This window comes from Cyprinodon tularosa, unplaced genomic scaffold, assembly GCF_016077235.1.
Source record: "Cyprinodon tularosa strain WSP-4 unplaced genomic scaffold, ASM1607723v1 ctg51, whole genome shotgun sequence".
Classification (NCBI taxonomy): domain Eukaryota; kingdom Metazoa; phylum Chordata; class Actinopteri; order Cyprinodontiformes; family Cyprinodontidae; genus Cyprinodon; species Cyprinodon tularosa.
Genome location: NW_024039241.1, coordinates 126,509 through 145,191, shown reverse-complemented (window position 1 = coordinate 145,191; position 18,683 = coordinate 126,509). Strand labels below are relative to the sequence as shown.

Genomic DNA, 18,683 nt, shown 5'->3' with positions numbered 1-18,683 from the left:
ACAGCTGGATGGACAGATGCATGGGCAGAGAGATGGATGGATGGATGGATGGATGGATGGATGGATGGATGGATGGAGGGAGGGGCGGATGGATGGATGGAGGGAGGGGAGGAATGGAGAGATGGAGGGAGGGATGGAGGGATGGATGGATGGATGGAGGGAGGGGAGGAATGGAGAGATGGAGGGAGGGATGGAGGGATGGATGGATGGATGGATGGAGGGAGGGGAGGAATGGAGAGATGGAGGGAGGGAGGAAGGGAGGGGCGGATGGATGGATGGAGGGAGGGAAAAATGGGCAGACGGAAGGATGGACAGAAGGATGCACAGACGGATGGATGAATGTTTGCATGGACGGAAGGAGGGATGGATGGATCGATGGAGGGAGGGAGGGATGGAGAGTTGGATGGATGGATGGATGGATGGAGGGAGGGATGGATGGATGGATGGATGGAGGGAGGAATGGAGAGATGGAGGGAGGGAGGGAGGGAGGGAGGGAGGGAGGGAGGGAGGGAGGGATGGATGGAGGGAGGGAAAAATGGGCAGACGGAAGCATGGACAGAAGGATGGATAGACGGATGGATGAATGGACGAACAGACGGATGGAAGGCAGGAAGGAACCATAACCTAAAACCTTGATGTTATTTTTCTGTGTCGACATATTTTAAAAGTAAAACATTTCCGAAATTAATTATTTTTATCCCACCTCTGAACATTATAAAGAGTGGGATAAAACTACCACACATCTGTGCCAATTTCAACATCTTGAAGTTCATCTAATGAAAATCTTTAATGGTGACACAGAAGATCAAATATTTTCCTTTTCTTAATTTCAATCTTACCTGATTGAGGACGTAAAATAAACCTGGAAGTCCCTCCATTCATTTAATGTTCTGGTGCAGAGAATCCAGCAGCTCTTCCTCTTTCCTTACACCAACATCTCAGCATCACAGACTGTAGATCCTTCTCTGTTTGTTAAAGAAACCACCTGTTCTATTCAGCCCAGCTCTATATTCAGTTCTCTACTAGCGGCCCCGGTCAATTAGTCAGTGTTACTTATCAACACAAGCAAAGATCATTAACAAATCCCAGCAGCTTATTCTAATCTTATCAGTCATCTAAACCTTTCTGGTTGAGTTTAAGGGAAGACAAATTATTGTGGCAGCAAAGGAAGGAAATAAGAATTTAATGAATCCAATGTTTTACAGGTACTAATTTAGCTTTAGATGCTCTTTGTGTAACTTGATTTTACTCTTAAGATTGAATTAATTTAATCTGAAATATTAATGTGAATTGACAGATTGTTTTTTAAATGTTATTAATCTACCATCTAGGTACAAAAAATATTTAACTGGGCTTTCATGAAGCAAGGGTTCGATTATTTATCCAATAATTATCTGAACTTTAATAACAGTCGAAGCCTAATTCTTTTTGTTGTATTTACTCTCATCATGTGGATCATCATCTTAAAATGTTTAATCTACTTCTGTAATATCAATGCATTACCATGTATCCTTTAGATTTAACCAACTTAATAAATAACATATTTTATAGAACAGGTATTACAAACATAATCCTTTATTTAAATACTTTTAACAGCTGTGCAGCTTCAGTGTGTAAATGTAACACTTTGTTTCTTTCTCAAGCAAAAACAGAATCTTGTTTCTGAAAAAGACAAAAATCCATTATAAGTAGTAATTTAAAGAATGAAATAAATATCCCTCTATCTGATTTCCTAAATAGCTGTGTGCTATTACCTATGGCTGCGCAAAAATAATACATGAATCAAAGGACCATGCATTTAAAAAATGAGAGTACAGTTCAAATAAAACATGGTGGCTTTCTTTGTAACAGCAAATTCATTCAGTTAAAAATTAGTAGATTTTTTATATCAGGTTTTCTTTTAAGAACAGCATGTGTCTGAGTCTGAGTCATGTTTAATCTCAACAGGAAGGCAGTAAAAACATATTTAAGAGCATCTCTCTTCTCTAGTTCCCAATGAAAGGAGTCAATGCTTGGTCTTGTTACTAAACTTTTTGTTTCCTGGAATTCTGGGGCCCATCTGAGGGCCGTTTGTCCTGAACGTCCCCTGAAAAAGACACTATGGGCTACCCTTCATCTGGATTCCATTAAGAGGAACACAAGAAGGTGATTGGCTGAAGCTTTGTGATCACATGTTCTCCTTGATTAGCTAATTCTATTCTCTTAAATCCTGTTAGTGTGGGCAGGGTTAAAGCTGCTGCACTGTTTGCGCAGAGTACAGAACTTTACCTGTGATAAGCAACGTCTCCACAGCATGCTGGGGTCATTAGTGAGTCCTCAGTAGCATCAGGTAGAGAGGTAAATCAGCTTCACGCCTCAAACTCTTATGTGTTTAAATCAGTGCATAAAAAAGAACCGATTCCAACATGAAACCATTTTAAAACCTAATGGTGCATTTTTTTTTGTATTTGGAATTATCTACAATATTCCATCCTTTGTTGGAATATTGTAGATCATTTGCCTGTAACAGTTTTAAACAACAATTATTTCTTTATTCCAGAATATCTACTTGTCAGATTTACATTTGGAGCTTTTAATGATTTTCCTGTATTGTTCCAATTCTAGTGAGCAAATATTTTTAAGTAGAAATAGGTAGCCTAGATACATTTTCTTTGTTGTATTTTCTCTAATCTGAAAGTACAAACAGAATGATAGACAGATAATGGTTGAATTAAGTTAAAAGTTATTCTTTTATTCTCCAAATGGATTTCTGGCTGGAAAGTAGACTTCCTTTCTTTGACATTAATCTGATGGAGAATCTAGAGGAAGTTACAGATTAGGGTGATGGTAGGAAAGCCTTTTTTGATTTTAAAACATCAGAGAAAGCATTTCAAAAGCTGGTGAGTTATTAGAAGAGGTATTAATCAAGACATTTCATAATTTTTCAACATCCTATTATTAATAGCACCAATAAATAGATAACATATAAAGATGGATTATTTCTTTACATTTACAGTCCTGTGTGGTGAGTGGTGCCCATCTTATTCTCTGGAAATAAGCAAATGTTTTGATTAAATGAAAACACTTTTCAGTCCAAATGCCAGGGATATAGATCATACTTGGCCTAACTATAATCTTGAATACAGACAGATGGGATCATGGACTTCAGATGTCAAATATGTCCAATCCTCCCGACTCAGTCTTTGTAGAACAAGCTTCAGTGAGTTAAAAGAATCTTCTGTTTTCTGATATCTTAAGATTGTAATATTTCCACAGTCTTGTTTGCAAATAAGTCCAGACTTAATGGATAATTGGCTTTTCTAACACAATTATATACTTTGATGCACAAGATTTTTATTCTAGTTCAAAACATCTAATTAATTCCATCGGTGCTCAAAGGGGAACTTCTGCTCCACTCTTCTGCAAATGAACATATCTACTATTAGCTTTGCCCTCTTTATCTTGACAGTGAGAATAAAAATCTCCTCAACATGATGCTGCCACCATGTTTCACTAATCGTTAGCTGAAAGAGAGGATTTTATTTAGATCTGTCCAGTTTTCTACATTTGATATTAATAGTTAGAATGGATGTTTTACAGCCATCTTCTGACAGCTTCTACATTCAATGCTACCTTTGCCTGTCTTGTTAATGCAGACAGCTTTTTGTATGGTAGGTCTGAAATCTTTTCCTTTCAGGTGACAAATTTTACAACATGATAATTTTATCGCTTTATTTTAGATTTATAATTGGACTTTTGCAGGTTATTTGAATGATTGAATCTTGCTGATTTTGATACAATATTTCACCTGGAAAACAGTCATCTTTATCTCAGTGTATCTCATAGTGTCCCAATAAACTACATTGTGACAAATATGAAAAATCTCAATAAGTAAATTTTATTTATATTCCTGCAAGTTCCTGTAGATTTAAAGGTATAGTGGAGGATGCTCTTCTTCAGGGTGGATCATCAAATAAGTTGTCCTCCTCGTTGTCGATCATTCTGGTGATATGCTTACATAAGGCCATCCTACGTGCTCGTCCCCATTTTCACTTACCGGTGGCGAGTCTGACATAGTGGAAAAATTGCAAATCTTCTTTTGGAAATTAAGCTTGTATGAGCAATGCAAACAGCAACAGAGTGTGCACAAGGAGAAATGAGCTTGTGCATGCTCTCGCACGTGTTTAATAGGAGTTTGGCAGGATGATGTATGTCCATTTATTTTTTGTGTGGAGAGGGCGGGTAGTTTCCGGAATCTGCAAAAACCGTTCACTATATCTTTAAAATTAAATTTAAAACTAATGTCAGAACTCTTTTTTTTTTTTTTTTGTTCAATTCCAGGTTTAGCATCAAAAGCAAACACCAAAATCCTGTAAGGTAGACGCACTTTATTCCTAAAACAGAAGCTGCACCATCAGTAGCGGCACACAGGTATATATGTACACATATACACACACAATTACCTAAATCTGTTATATAAAATATATAATCTGACAATGTACCTTTTATTCCTCTTCAGAGCTCATTGAGTTACTGTGCGAGAGAGACAGACAGAGAGGTAAGTCTCATCCACTCAGGTGGGACACAAAAAAAAAGAAAATGCCCAGACCAGTTTTTTACAGCATGTCAATAAAAAGGTCTGTACCCCCTTTGGAAAAATAAGATTCTAAAAGCAATCTACAGCAAATTCACTGGAACAGGTCTCTCTTTCCGTCTTCTAATTGAGAAAAAAATTACAATTTTTAAAACCAATTCCTTTACAGCAAGATGTACACACCCTCTAGGATTTGTAATATATAAAAGATATTAAGCATTAAAAATTCAAATACATTTAAAAACTTACAATAAATAATATATGCAGGCATTTTATTAAGATAAAATTTCTTAGATTGCAATCTACTGTCATTAAAAAGAAGTTTTCTCCTTTATGAAACATCCCTCAATCATCCAAAATGCTAATATGTGTTCTTGGCATTTGATTGATTAGGTGGGACTTTCCAGTCAGCGTTTGAAGAAATCGACCAGGGAGAAAGAAGAGAGCACCTTCTCTCTACACCCCGCCCCCCGCGAAGGGAGTGTGAGGAGCACAAAGTCTGTCGTTCCTTAGCGATTCCTCCGATCAGCGGTTTGATCTCTTTAAGACTTTCAGAGCATGTTCATAATGAAGTTGTAGATCTGTGTGAGCACCACGAAGTGAACAGGCAGACATGAGCGCCGGTCCTGGGTGGCAGGGTTGCATGTGAGCCAGGAGAGGGCGTTGTACTGCTCTAAGACAAATCTAAAGAAAAGCAAAATGGCAAGAAAAGGATTTTAGTCCTGGTTAAGCTGCAGAATTCCTTGTTCCTATTAGATCAGACAGGTGGGTTCCTACCTGAGCACGTCAGAGGTGTGGTTAGAGTCCAGGGGGTGGGAGTGTTTACTGTGCAGAAGCTCGTCTGATTGGACGGACGACACGTGCAAGTGTAGAGACGCCTGGAAAAACAATAAAAAAGGAAGACAAATTGAGTCATTTGGCTTCCAAAACAAAGGATCAAGAAAAAAGGAAGGTATGAATGATATGTTTACCTTCAGAAAGAGCGGACACTGGTTCTGAGCTTCAGGACAGGCGGACCAGAACCAATCAGGCAGTGGCCCCGCCTTCGCTGTGGAAATGAAGTAACCCAGAGCCATCGGCTGCTGCAGGATGCTGAGAGCCTCCTCATGGGACTCCATCCGATCCGCACCCTGGCCCTGCACGCCACAAACCATATGAACTGTCAGATTCTTCGCCCAGACCTTTGATCATTTTATGGGCTGACAAAGAAGAAGCTACTAAACAATAATAAAAAATGATAAATATATCTCTCAATGCTCATCTTTTACTGGGAGATCATGAAGTTCATATCAGGCTTTTAAAAATTTATTTAAACGCTTCTTTCCATTGTGGCTTTATAAACCTACAGACACGTCCCTTTTTGATGCTAGCAGCAGCTTCAGGTGTAATTCCGACTGGATAACAGAATATCAACCTGTGACGTGTCAAGCTGGTGATTTCAGAAAAAAAGTTTATTCCATCCACTGTGCAACGTCTCCCAGAAAGAAAAACCTCAGGATATGCTGTCACCGCTGACTGATAATCCTCATTTTTTTAAAGCCTCTCTTTAACTCCTGGAAATAAACTTTACTTTGGTAAAATAGCTCAATTATCCAGGAGGCTTTGATCATGATCTCAGTGGATTTTAATTAAAGTGAGTCTCCTACTGAAACTCAAGGTTGAGGGCTGATTGATAGTAGAACAGACTAAAAGCATTAACAGAAGTTAATATCAAAGGTGTTCATTGTGAATAATCAGCCTATTTTTTCATATTAATTCAGGAATTTTCACAAAACTACACTGTGGTTGGTACAATACTTAAATGTAATATATTGGACAGCTTTAAGATGGAAAAGGACAAGAAAACAACCAGTTTAAATGATGGAAAAGTAGAATTATCAAACATCCTTTCAGAATAATAGGATGATCTTTTTGGTGGCCACTAAAACCGTGCAGTCTCTCAATAAACCCCCAATCTGTCTGCGCTGTATGAAGAAATATAAATCTCCAAGAATCAATTTGATCAATTGTGAAGGGAAGAAAAATCCCCAATCTGAACATGTGCAGCCAGTAATTTCATGAATATTACTTTATTCAAGGAATATTACTTCAGAGGTTTGACAGACCTTGCCTACGTCTCCTCCGTGATGGTAGTGGTGACCCGGAGAGTGAACAGGAGAGGTGGTTGGAGAGTTAGGCAGTATGTTGATGAGTTCTGGATCCATGTCGCCAACAAACAAGTCAAAAATACCCATCCCTTCGGAGCCGTCTAGAGGGGAAGGAAAACGATTTGACATCAGCAGGTCCTAACAATGGAGACTCTATAATAAATCACTGATGACTCTCAGGGACGACACCTACCAGGGTTAATGGGGTTGAAGCTGATGTCGATAGGCTCGGAAGTGTTAGTGTTGACCTGCACCATGGCCGACGTGGGGAACACCAGAATGTGTGTGCAGGACGTGTCCTGCGGCGTGCTCAGCTGGGATGTCTGCATGTTGAGAGTGGTGCTGCGACCGAACACTGAACCCGTCGAGACGGAATCTAACAAAGGAGATACAGAGAGCTAATCGTTTTAAAAATATCATCTACAAGATCAGATAGTTTCCCATGCAAGTTTAAAACTCATTTTACCTGGCATGATCACAAAGGACCCCTGTGGCTCCATGGCAACTAGACAGGCGCTGAGGATGCTGGGCGTGTCGGCAGCAGAGATGCCGCACATCCTACATGTCTCCTTCAGGCGCTTACTGAGAGACTGCAAATTTGTCCGACTCAGCAAGATACTCCAGTCTGAAACATGAAGACGGATAAAGGTTAATCAAAAAAGATTAGGACTTAAAGACCCATATAAATAAAAACAGTCAACTTTCCTTCAGTGAGTAAAACTGAACTGTAATTTTTTTTTTTTTACTTCATACTTTTCAGCTCCGGTACGAGAGTTAAATGTTTTAAATTGAAATTACAAAGTAATCCACACTTTACACACTACTTGTCAAGCATGAAAACAGTGTTTCCAAGTCCAACTTTGTTAAATATAAACTATTCTAATGAAACCAACTGTGGCTGATGTTAAAAAAAAAAAAAAAGAAAGAAGAATAGAAGAAGTAAAGAACATATACATTTTAGATCCACTACAAAGAAATCTGGACATATTCAAAACCGTAAGGCCTAAACTTAATTATTTCAAATTTTTATTATACCCGGCTCATCAGACAGATTAAAGATCTTTTACAAGAGACACATGGCTATGAGGGAAGCGTCATAAATACGCTGATTATTTAGCCATTTCATCGAAAGTTCAAGAAGTTAAGTCTATTAATTCCATGCATTTCAGTTCTTGCTCTTCCTAAATGGTAAAAGTACTCAACGGTGCATGAGGGGGCCACGGTTGGTAAAACGATCTCGCTGCTTCCTGCTGTGAAACTACCCACCAAAAAAAGGATGGTCGTTTCCACGGATTTGTGCTTTAAAACGAGCGATCATAGTTTAATTTGTGCCATAGGGAAATTAATTAAAAGAAACAAAAAGCTTATTTCTATATCAGAATCCCAGTTTCCTTTAAATAACCTCAATATTCTCCCTAAAAGTCAAGTAAATTATAAAATATGATAGCAAAAATGGTGTTTAGTCGCAGATTAAGCTGTATTACAAAATTGTAATTCTAAATGCATAGAGTCCAGCAGGAGTGGGAACCTTAAAATATTTTGTCCAGAACAACGCATGTAAAGATAGAATAATAATGGGACCAAGTCGGAAGCTTGTCAGATGTCAGAGGAAAAAAAATGGAAGAGCTGTTAGATTTATACAGAACAACATCAGTAGTATTTTATTATTTTGAAATATTGATAAAGAGGAACAACAGGTCTCATAACAGCCGGAAAAACTGCTTTAGAATTCTTATGGAAATCTTGAAATAAAACTCTTCTCTGTGTTAAAGAACTTACAGGAAGTCTACATCTTGCCTAGTTAACAGCGTACCTCTCAGCTCGCCGTGACCTATCCTGCCAAGCCGCCCAATCACCACTCTCCACGGCAGTGATGTCACCTGAACCAGGCCAACACACCACTCCCACAGCTTCTGTAAGCCCACTCGTCTGGCAGAACTCTTTTTCCTGCGAGCCCTGGGCAGAAACAGAAACACGACAGCAGTTAGAGTCGAGTAGTCAGGCGATCTCGTTGCTTTTAGCTATGCATCTAGTTTGCTGAGAGACCACACACCTGTTGGGTACATCAATACTGATGATGCAGGTCTCCAGCAGTTCCCCATGTTGGTCGGTGCAGGACGCCAGCAACCAGCGCTGGTCATGAGACAGGCAGTAGCCTACAAAAAGCACATTGTACTTCTGCGACGCCTCGCCGAACGTCTCCCCGAGCTCAGTCTGCTTGTCTTTGACTGGAGCCAAGATGAAAGATGGCGTATACAGTCGCAGACACTCCGGCCGCTGTGCACAGGAAGGAGAGAAAAAGATGCTCAGTTTCTAAGACCAAACATCAAGGAGTTTTTTTTTTATAATTAACATGACCAAACATTAGAGCAAGCACCTCCGGGTTCTTCAGGGCCATATCGAGGGCGAGCCCGGGCCCAAAGCCCGTCAAGGCCTTGAAGTTTGTTGAATTTGGCAGAGGCCGACGACACTGGGTGTACACGGAAAAGGCCAACGACTTCAGGTGCTGGCTGTAGTTGTGGCGATCACCACTGTGCACTGGTTGCAGGAGGTACTGGCAGGGAACAATCTGAGGAAAATAAAGAGCAAATAAATCCTAAAGTCTAAAATTAAGCTATAAACAAATTGAGATAAAATTAAAATTGAATTAAAAAAGAACAAACAAAAAACAAAACACCAAAAACTTTCATTTAGTATTTTGAAAACCAACCTTAATGGATTAAAAGGCAAGAATCAACCCCAAAAATCAGACCTATACCTTTGTTATTAGGCCTTAATTTGGATTTGAATATATGAGCCTTGGTTTCCAAACATATATCCATACCAACTTTCAGATTTCTGTGTCCGTCCATTTCTAAAAGTTTACTATCAATTTATAATAAAGGGTTGTGTTAAGAAGTCTCGATTTAATTTCTAACCTTTTCCAGGATTTCAGTGTTCTTTCTGCCTGTTTCAAAACTTGACATAAAAAAGGAGGGGAGTAAAGGTCTGACCATGGAAATCTACAGACAGGAGTTTATGATGAAGGCAAGACGTAAAGACACACAAACCTTTAAGGTTCTGATCCAAGAAAACCAAATCTAATTTTCTTTTAACAAGCAGCACTCTGCAGTGACTCTAAGCCCCTATGAAAGCAATGAGGGGGCAGCTTGTTTTCTACACCATCTCTGTATTTTTCCTTAGTTAAACACAAACCCTCAGTCCACTGATCCCTTGATTCTGATTATTTACCAAACTTTTGCATAAACCCAAACGCACTTTCCCCAATATCAAAAGTGTTGCACACATCATAGATTCTATTTATTTCAGTATCTGTTGCAGCTGTTGTGCCGACACTGAGCCATTAGCTCAGATATCCAGACCTCTTGTGTTTTAGAATTCCCCTTGGTGTGTTGATGCAATACTTGGTGTCATTGTATTTCAAGTGGGGGTAGTTTCCACCTTAATTAGTCACTGCTAATTATTCCCCCGTCTGCTCTAATGACAGCAGCACAGAAAAACCACCATACCTGTACGGAGACGGCGTTTCTGATGTGAGCAGGTAGGAAAGGGAGCATCTCCATGTAGCAGCGCAGCAGGCCCAGTGTGTAAGTGCTGGAGTGGACCTCTTTGTCTGCGGTTTCATAGCTGAAGGGATCAACGATGTAGACCACTATGGCAGGTGGGTAAGAAACAGCATGGGACTCTCCATCTGTCGGCTTGCCCACTTTGTCTCTATCCATTGTGCTATTCAAAACAGGAGAAAGAAGTTTAAAAAAATAAAAATCAGTGACTTCATTTATATAAATCAAGGTGCAATTATAGAACTGGCCTTTGCTCCTCTGTAATTTTTAGTTCATGGTTATGTCATACTTTACATTTTCTAGGTCTTTAAAGGAGCCAGCTGCAAAAAGTCCATTCATACTGAGAGAACTAAATGCAGTGACTTCAGCAGATATTAGGAATGCTAAACAAATTAAATCAAAAGCTGCTCTATTGATTTTTTTTAGAACGTTCTACCATTTCTCATCTTAGAACATAGTTGACTAAAAAATATTGCCAAGAAATCTCAGGAGTCATATCAGGATCTATAGTATAAACCCTAATGTGAAAGGCTAAACCAAGTTTGTTTTTATGTTTTACAGCAGCTGGCTCTCACTCATGTTGGGTTCTTCTGTTCCTTACAGACTTTGTTCTTTTACAGTAATCAGTTCCAGCAGGTCTGATCTTTATAAAAACTGGCTTTCAGAAATAAGCCACAAACGTCTTATCAATGTATTTCCAAGAACAAGAGCTCACACACCTCTCCTGTGTCTCTGCGGAGACCTGAGGCTGGCTGGACCCGTTTTCACTCAGACCACCGGCGCTTTGCGAGTTTGACTGAGGTCCGTTCTGAGTAGTGCTGCCTTGCAAGCTTCCTGCCCCAAATGGCAGGTAGGAGCTTGGCTTGCCTGAGGCCATATTTCCATTAGTTTGACAGCCTGATGATGAAGAGGAGGGAGGGGTACTGTTGACCTGCGCTGGCTGGGTGGAGCTGGTGCTGGTAGTGTTGGTGCTCTGAAGTCCTGAGGAGACGCTGGAAGAGTTGGGTGTCTGCGAGGCAGGCTTGGTGGGATGGCGTTGTGACAAGAGGGAGCTATCCAAAGACAGCTCCGACAGGTTTGGAGCTAAAAAAAAAAAACAGAAAAAACAAATTAATGATCCATCACTCTTAAAAATAAACATTCTATTTTACATCTTTGGAAATACATTACCTAATTCATAGCGACACACTTGAGCAAAAAGTTTGAGCTTATTAAATGCTTCATTATTTCCGTCCCTGGCAGCCATCTTGAGGAACCAGTCACTGATGGGCTGCTCCGTTAGGCTCCTGCCTTCCGGGGAGCCGACTGTCAGGACCCCATCTGGGTGGCTCCTGCAGATGGGTTTGTGTTGCCCCAGCTGGCATGCCTGTTTACAGAATGGCAGTGTTTGTATTATAGAAACAATTTCAATAATAATTATTTTTTTTAATAGAACTTGATGCTAATGTATATTTTCCTAGTTGTATAATACCGTAATTTTCCAGACTACCTATAACTAGAGTTTAAACGGGTTCTTGGGATGCATACCTCATACATAACACTTAGATCTTTAAAAAAGGTTTTGGCTCCACGGAGCAGCGACTGGTTTTCCGGGCAGATGACGACATAGGCCACGTCCCTCTGGGATCCGAAAGGTTCCAGGAGCAGCTTTTCCCAATAGGGCAAACCAAAAGGAGACAGCACCATAAAATCATACTCATAACCAACAAGAAAGGTTGGGATGGGCAGAGGCTCCGGAGACTCGTCTGTACCTGCAGTGAAACATGAAAAAAATAAAATAAATACACAAGATTGGTAATCAGGGTTCCTATATTCACAAATCAAAACATCACACTTCACACAAAGGCTCAGGCTTTAAATGTATAGAGGCTGCAAAAGTTTACACCAGTTTAGGAAAGTATGGAAGGTATAACAGGATGGTGGCTGATTAAAAAAAAAAAGCATTTAAAAAAAAACCTTCTGATGTTTTAAAACTCAAAGTTGGTGAAGTGCTATCTTTGTAAATTTTCAGATATTTACAGTTTTCAGATATATAAATAATAATCTATGACGCTGTAATAGTTTCATATATCTGTTCATAAATATATTATTTGGTTATTTGTGTCATTACGAGCCCTCTATCATGCCTTCTAGTGAAGGGCCATGCAATGGTCAAGCTGTGGTTTGCAGCCACAGACAGCAGAGGAGGGTCTCTCTTCAGCCTCCTGCCCTGGAAGACTGAGGAGGAACCTAATGTCGCATATATATTATATATATCAGAGTATTATTCTAGGATAACTAAGAGTCACAGCTTCAAAAAATAAAAAAACACATGAATTTCTCTTTATAATGAAGATCTAAATATTGACACAAATATTTTGCACACTGAGCCTTTGGATTTAGCTTTTTATCATCTACCCAAATTGTGTAAATAAACAGTGGACTTTTGTTTATGTTTTTTCTTTATTCAAGCTTTGATTTAATAACGTAAACTGTTTTAAATTTTTATTAAGTTTTAATTTTTATTAAACACTCAATGCATTATTGTACAAAACTGCTAGATATTGGAAGGTGGCTTAGTTATTTGACAGCTGGCAAAAGCTAATGCTGACAGCTTTTATATTTTTAAGTTATGAGCAAGAGGACCGTATTATTCCAGGAAACCTGTGAGTGAAAGCCTAGAATTTTCTACATACTGAAGACTGTAAAAGCTAAACTAAAAGTCCAATGAGCATTATAAATTTGGTGTGAATCTATATTAGGGCCCCAGGTACCAATTTAATAACAAAATAGGAAATAGTCTACATAGACAAGGGGACAGGAAAACGGTATCAACTTCATCAAGTTTCTATTTTTTTATTTTTCATCCAGACTAAATTAATACTCTAACAGATTTTCCCTTCCTTCATTGTGTTCTGGAACCCTGTGTCGCCGACTAACCTTCTACTAAAACCTCCATAAACCTTAGTTTCTACGTACCGTACGAGCCTCTCCCAGCCATTTTGTGGAACTGCTGCCAGGTGAGTGGTCCCTGAACGCCCCATGAACGCACACTCTTCTTCTGAATGGTGTCCTGAAGCGCAGGTTGGAGCGACAACAGCACCCGCAGAACATCCTGAGAGAATAGCTTACTCATGTCTGCAGCTAAAGGAAGAAAAAACGAGGTTTAATGTCAAATTAAACAGGAGGAAAATAATCATGTTGACTGTAAAACAAAAAAGTAACCAAAATTATGTTTACATTTGCATTTTGGCCACTGATGAAGGCTCGTGCTTTTCACTAGTGTTTCATCCACTTTGCCTCCTGACATATTGTCCATGAACTGCCTGCCATGCTCCAGCGCCATGTAGCAGTCATTATAGCAGTCTCTTTCTTCAACCCTAAGGAAGGAGCTGGGAGCTGAGCTCAGCTTGGGCCACTCCATACCCGCCATCGGAGCCAGTGGGTTGGTGCACTGATCCTGCAGCAGCAGGATCAGCTCATCTGGAGGCTTCTCCTTCAGACTGCCTCTAAGCTCATCAAAACGTCGCTCAGTGTCTCGGCCTGCATCCGAGCCCCGTCCCACCACATCTAGCTCGTCCTCCAGAAAGAGTCCGGCTGATTGGCCGAATCGCCGGTTGGTGACAGCGCTGAAGCCGCATGTACAAGGGTACTGGTCCTCCCCGTTGTCTTTGAGGTAAACGCCCACATCTGCTCCGCGGATGTTCATATTGCAGACACACACGCAGCAGCTCTCAAAGTTGCAGTCTTTAAACAGGTTCATGACCGACTCAGAGAGTATGAGGGTGACGTACAGACTGTGAGCCTCAGGAATGGAGGGCACGGTGGCCGGCTCCACGGAGCTGAGGGGGCGACAGGTGGAGGGCGTGGAGGCTGGGGAATAAAGATCCGAGTTCTCGTACTTAAGTGAGCCCTGGACGCTGGACGGGCCGCGGGGCGTGCGTGGAGTGCGTGGTGTGCGGGGAGTGGGCACAGAGAAGCGAGGGGTGGCTGGGGAAGGAAGGATGCCGGGGCCGCTGTTGCTGGGTGGAGCGCTGCCAGGCAGGAAAGGCGTGTTGGTCTGAGGGGTGAAGGGTTGGCTGTAGTCTGGCTCCACACTAGGGACGTTACTGTTGACAGAAAGGGAAACCATGATCACAACCAAGTCCCAAATCTTTAAAGACATGCCAACATCCATGTCGGCGGTTATTACCTGTCTTTGGGGAGCAGACCGACGGTCGATACGGGGGGCATCAGCTCCATCTTCCCCAGTGTCCAGCTCGGCGTGTAAACACAGTCCTCAGGCAGCTTGACAGGTAACAGACACTGACTAGGTAGAGTCTTTAGGGGGGCATACATCGAACAGCCAATCATAGACTGGCAGGTCTCTGTCTTGTAGACGTAGGAGAAGTCCTGAAAACAAACAATAGAAAAGTAGAACATGGTTTTATTTTCACTCTGAATTCTTGCAACTGATGTCTTGACACATAATGTCTGTAAGATATGGAGCATCTTGCTTCCATCGATTGTGGAAAGATTACTTCAAGTACATCAAGCTGATGAGGAAGACTGTTTCTGATCTGGGAACTCCTCTAGAACCTCCGGAGATAAATTTACCAATAATAACTTTATAAAAAGAAAAGCATTATGGTTGTCCTGATCACTCTCTTCAGAACACTGTTAAACGACAAGAGTGTCTTCAGTAAGAAGCTTCCCCAGATCTGTTGCCTTCTAACCAGGAGATTCTTCCTGCCTACACTGAGGGTTGTCAAAAATATTGATTCCTAAACTGGATACAATACTAATTTGGCTCAGGATCAATACTAAAGACAAGTGCTGCTTTGCTATTTTAGATTTCTAGAGTATTTGCACATTAAAAGAATAATACCTCAGGCAACCTTAAAGGATTGTAAAATTTTGTTACATTTGGGATATTTACTTTGCATCTGAACTAGTGCCAAAAATATCAATCGGATTAATCATTTATTGAAATTATTATCAACTAATCTAGTAATCATTAACTGGAGTATAGAGACTCTAAAACATGCCTTTAACTGACAGAGAAACCCTCTTATATCAAAAATGTGAAGAAAAAAAAAGAAAAAAAAATTATAAACATTTTGTATTTAAGATAAAAAATGTTTTTATCTGTCAATACGCTCTATCCAGAACTCCTCAAGTGGAAAAGTTTTACTTTCACCTGGTTTAAATAGGTAATTAACCTTTGGCTATCCTATTATTTATTGGGGAAAAAAATGAAAAAAGAAAAATCGACAGATTAATCAATTCGCAAAAAAATCATTAGTTGGAGCCCTTTTTTGAACACTTATTTACAATACACCCCTTGAGAAAGCATGCTGAGATTAAAACAGGTGATTTTTTTATTTGTCTGTTTAAAATATTTTTTATACCTTTAAATGTTTGTCATTTTCTACACCCATGGTATTGAAATAGTATTTAATATTTTCCTGTACATTGATATTGAGTTATTGCAATAAACCTTATACCTTAGCGATTAACTTCTACAACAACTCACCAAAAACCACAAAACTATATTTAATTTCCCTTTGGGATTAATTCAGTTTTTAATTGAATTGAATAGGCACCTTTATTTCAGATGGCTTTGGGCTGCAGAACCCCTCCTCCACCTCGATCTTGAAGTGGTTGTTGAGTTGGCTGCTGTCGAGAAGGATGAGACCCGACCCCGTCTCCAGGCCGTCCTTGATCCCAGAGTTCCCGGGAGAGTAGCCATTTTGATCCAGGGATGGCGGGGTGGGATACATCATTGAGAGGTCTGCTGAACCCAGAGAAAAAATAAATTAATGAAAAAAAAATAACTTTAGGTGTTGCAAAATCCAAAAACCAGTACTCATAACACTGGCATTTTATGCACTATAATTTAAGTCTGACAAACAGCAGTCAAAGAGGAAGGACAAATATACCAGAGTTGGTGTCCTTTACTCTATACACCTACATATAATCAGAGAAACAAACTGCCTTGAGAAGAAATGTAGGATAACACAAGGTGCAGTGGAGGTTTAATTTTCAATGCTAACAACCACGATTAGACGAAGACAAAAATGTTGATTATATGTCTGACAATCAAAATAAATGACATTTCTGCCTTTTATGCTGGTAATCTCTCAATAAAAAGCTGAAGGATCAACAATGCTACTCCTCATCCTGTGCTTATTAAGCCCCGCCTTGCACCACCTGAGAGCAGACGCCGCATGTTAAAAGACAAGCTTTGTGGTTGGACACCACGGAAAAAAAATCCATGGATATTCTTTAAATAACATTCATCCAAAATAAAATTTAATTTGCTGTAGGGACAGCGGTTAATGTGGATGTAAACGAGGAGGAAAAAAAACAGCAGAACCTTAAAGTTCTGTGTTGATATTCCTGCAAAGGTCTCGTTTGTTTCAGGCTCAAGTTACAGTGGTTGCTCCAACATTAGTTTTGTGTGTTACTGTAAACATTGCACAACTTATGGCTGACCAGCAAGTGTAATGTTCAACAAAGACAAAGTTTACCTTCTTGTTTACGATGTGATTGCATGTTATGATGTGCTTATCAGGCCAGGTTATATGTGTTTCGTTATCAACAACCTCTGATAGTTTTAAGTTGAAAACCATAACAATATGGGGACCATTATTCACAATTTCTAGGAACCATCCCAATTTTAGACCTCCTGTCCCTGACCAAAGCCGTCTGATTTTAGACTGTTAGCCGGGGATAGCATACTGCGCAACAGTAGCAGTCATAGTAATGGAAACACATTGTTCTAACCTCCAAATGATATCTGTCCCTGGATATTGGGAGAATGGATCTATTCATATTTTTTGTGCTAGGTTGATCCTTGAGATCAATGCAGCAGTAGTTCAATTTCATATGTGACCTTTAATTTATATTTTCAGAGCAAACTATAAGTGGTTTTGATAATTATTGTGAATTGTTAACAGTGAGTTTCAGGTTTCAGAGTATTTATCACCAAGTGTGGACATTTGCAAGTTCCTCAGAATAATAAATAAGTCAGTAAAAAAACGCATGAATGGAGAAAGAAGAGATTAAAAGTGGGTTTCTTCAGCTGATCCCAGTAAAAAAAAAATGCTTTTAGTTGCTAAAATTCCTAATTGTGATGTTTGATAGGCTGAGGAAACCCATCAAATAAATAACAAAGGCAAAAATACTTTACTATGTCTAAACAAATAATAATACACTTAAGACTATGTTTTTCCATTTATGGTAACTGTATTTAATGGTAAATCAGACTAAAACTTTCACTTTTAACAGACTAAAACTTTCGCATATGAAATGACTTTGCTGTGACTAAAATTAACAACCAATCTCATCCAAAGGAATACGACTAAAACTTTAAAGGCTACCAGAAACAACACTGAAGGCGTAGAGAAAAAGAAGTTTAAAGCCATGTCAAAGCCATGGGCATGAGCCTCGTTATCTCAGTGTCATGTTTAAAACTGTTAGCTATGAAAATTTTTTTCCCGGTGGGCCGTGTAATAAGACACCGCATAGGAGGTTTAAATGTTTTTATTAAATAGTAAATTGGTCATCATAAGATATCAGAGATGTCTTTCGGTATCTCAACCCTAACAGCAACAATATGTGGCTGCATGGTTCTCTGGGACCCTGGTCAAGAGGATCAATGTGCTTTTTGTTTGTCTAAAAGCCGCGATGATTGTGACCGTCTTGTGCTGCTCTTTGCCAAACAAAATGCAAAAAAATAAAACATGAAAAAAGTCCAAGATGTATGAATAAAAATCACCATTAATAGTTCGTCTACTTACATGATGATAGGGGATCCAACCGCTCATGTTTGGGGTCTTTAGGGTTGGTCTTATCCTCTGTAGAGGCTCCAGCTCTTTTGGAGCCCGGCTGAAGGAAAAACAGCGTACATCATTGCAAGTATGTCCTGAACAGTTTCTTTAAATGCTGATTTTGAACTGGAGGCATGCTTTCTCCAATTTCTCAAGCATCACTCACCTCTTGCTCATCTTCGTCAGAGTTAAACATTTTTTCTAGGTCACTGAGCGACACAACCAAATCTTTTTCATGGATGAGACTTGTTGAGGCTGAAGGTTTACTGCCTGATGGACCTTGACCATCTGCTGAGCATCATTAATAAAAAGGAAACATTGGGTAAGGGTAACTTTGAGGAACTTGTTTAAGTAAGTTAAAAAACAGCTATGGATTTCTCACCGTCTGAAGCTGTTGTCGTTCCCCCATCGTCCACCTGAGAGAAAAAAAGTAAAAATAAATAAATGTTCCAACACTGAACTAAGTTTTAATTATTTATATCCATGCTTTTTTATACTTGCTTTGTTATCTCTCTTTCTATAAATCTCATATCATTGGGAAAAAAGAAAACACAACCTCTCTGATTAAAGAGATGACGACAGAAACTACTCCCACCTGAGGGGATTT

The 18,683-nt window shown here is 39.7% G+C and overlaps 1 protein-coding gene across 1 annotated transcript in view; it reads right to left on the bottom strand.

Moving 5' to 3' along the window:
- Positions 1-4,352: 4,352 nt before the first annotated feature.
- Positions 4,353-18,683, bottom strand: part of LOC119795407 (mediator of RNA polymerase II transcription subunit 13-like) — a 31,770-nt gene continuing 17,439 nt past the window's right edge. Inside the window, exons 11-30 of the mRNA XM_038303401.1 lie at positions 18,459-18,492; positions 18,243-18,364; positions 18,047-18,134; positions 15,848-16,038; positions 14,455-14,654; positions 13,503-14,371; positions 13,242-13,406; positions 11,811-12,034; positions 11,454-11,649; positions 11,003-11,366; positions 10,230-10,446; positions 9,098-9,289; positions 8,774-8,997; positions 8,534-8,676; positions 7,187-7,345; positions 6,914-7,096; positions 6,679-6,821; positions 5,545-5,709; positions 5,351-5,451; positions 4,353-5,257 (exon numbers count right to left, since the gene is read on the bottom strand). Coding sequence (XP_038159329.1) covers positions 5,125-5,257; positions 5,351-5,451; positions 5,545-5,709; positions 6,679-6,821; positions 6,914-7,096; positions 7,187-7,345; positions 8,534-8,676; positions 8,774-8,997; positions 9,098-9,289; positions 10,230-10,446; positions 11,003-11,366; positions 11,454-11,649; positions 11,811-12,034; positions 13,242-13,406; positions 13,503-14,371; positions 14,455-14,654; positions 15,848-16,038; positions 18,047-18,134; positions 18,243-18,364; positions 18,459-18,492 — 4,113 coding nt within the window. The 3' untranslated portion in view covers positions 4,353-5,124. The remainder of the gene's footprint in view (positions 5,258-5,350; positions 5,452-5,544; positions 5,710-6,678; positions 6,822-6,913; positions 7,097-7,186; positions 7,346-8,533; positions 8,677-8,773; positions 8,998-9,097; positions 9,290-10,229; positions 10,447-11,002; positions 11,367-11,453; positions 11,650-11,810; positions 12,035-13,241; positions 13,407-13,502; positions 14,372-14,454; positions 14,655-15,847; positions 16,039-18,046; positions 18,135-18,242; positions 18,365-18,458; positions 18,493-18,683) is intronic.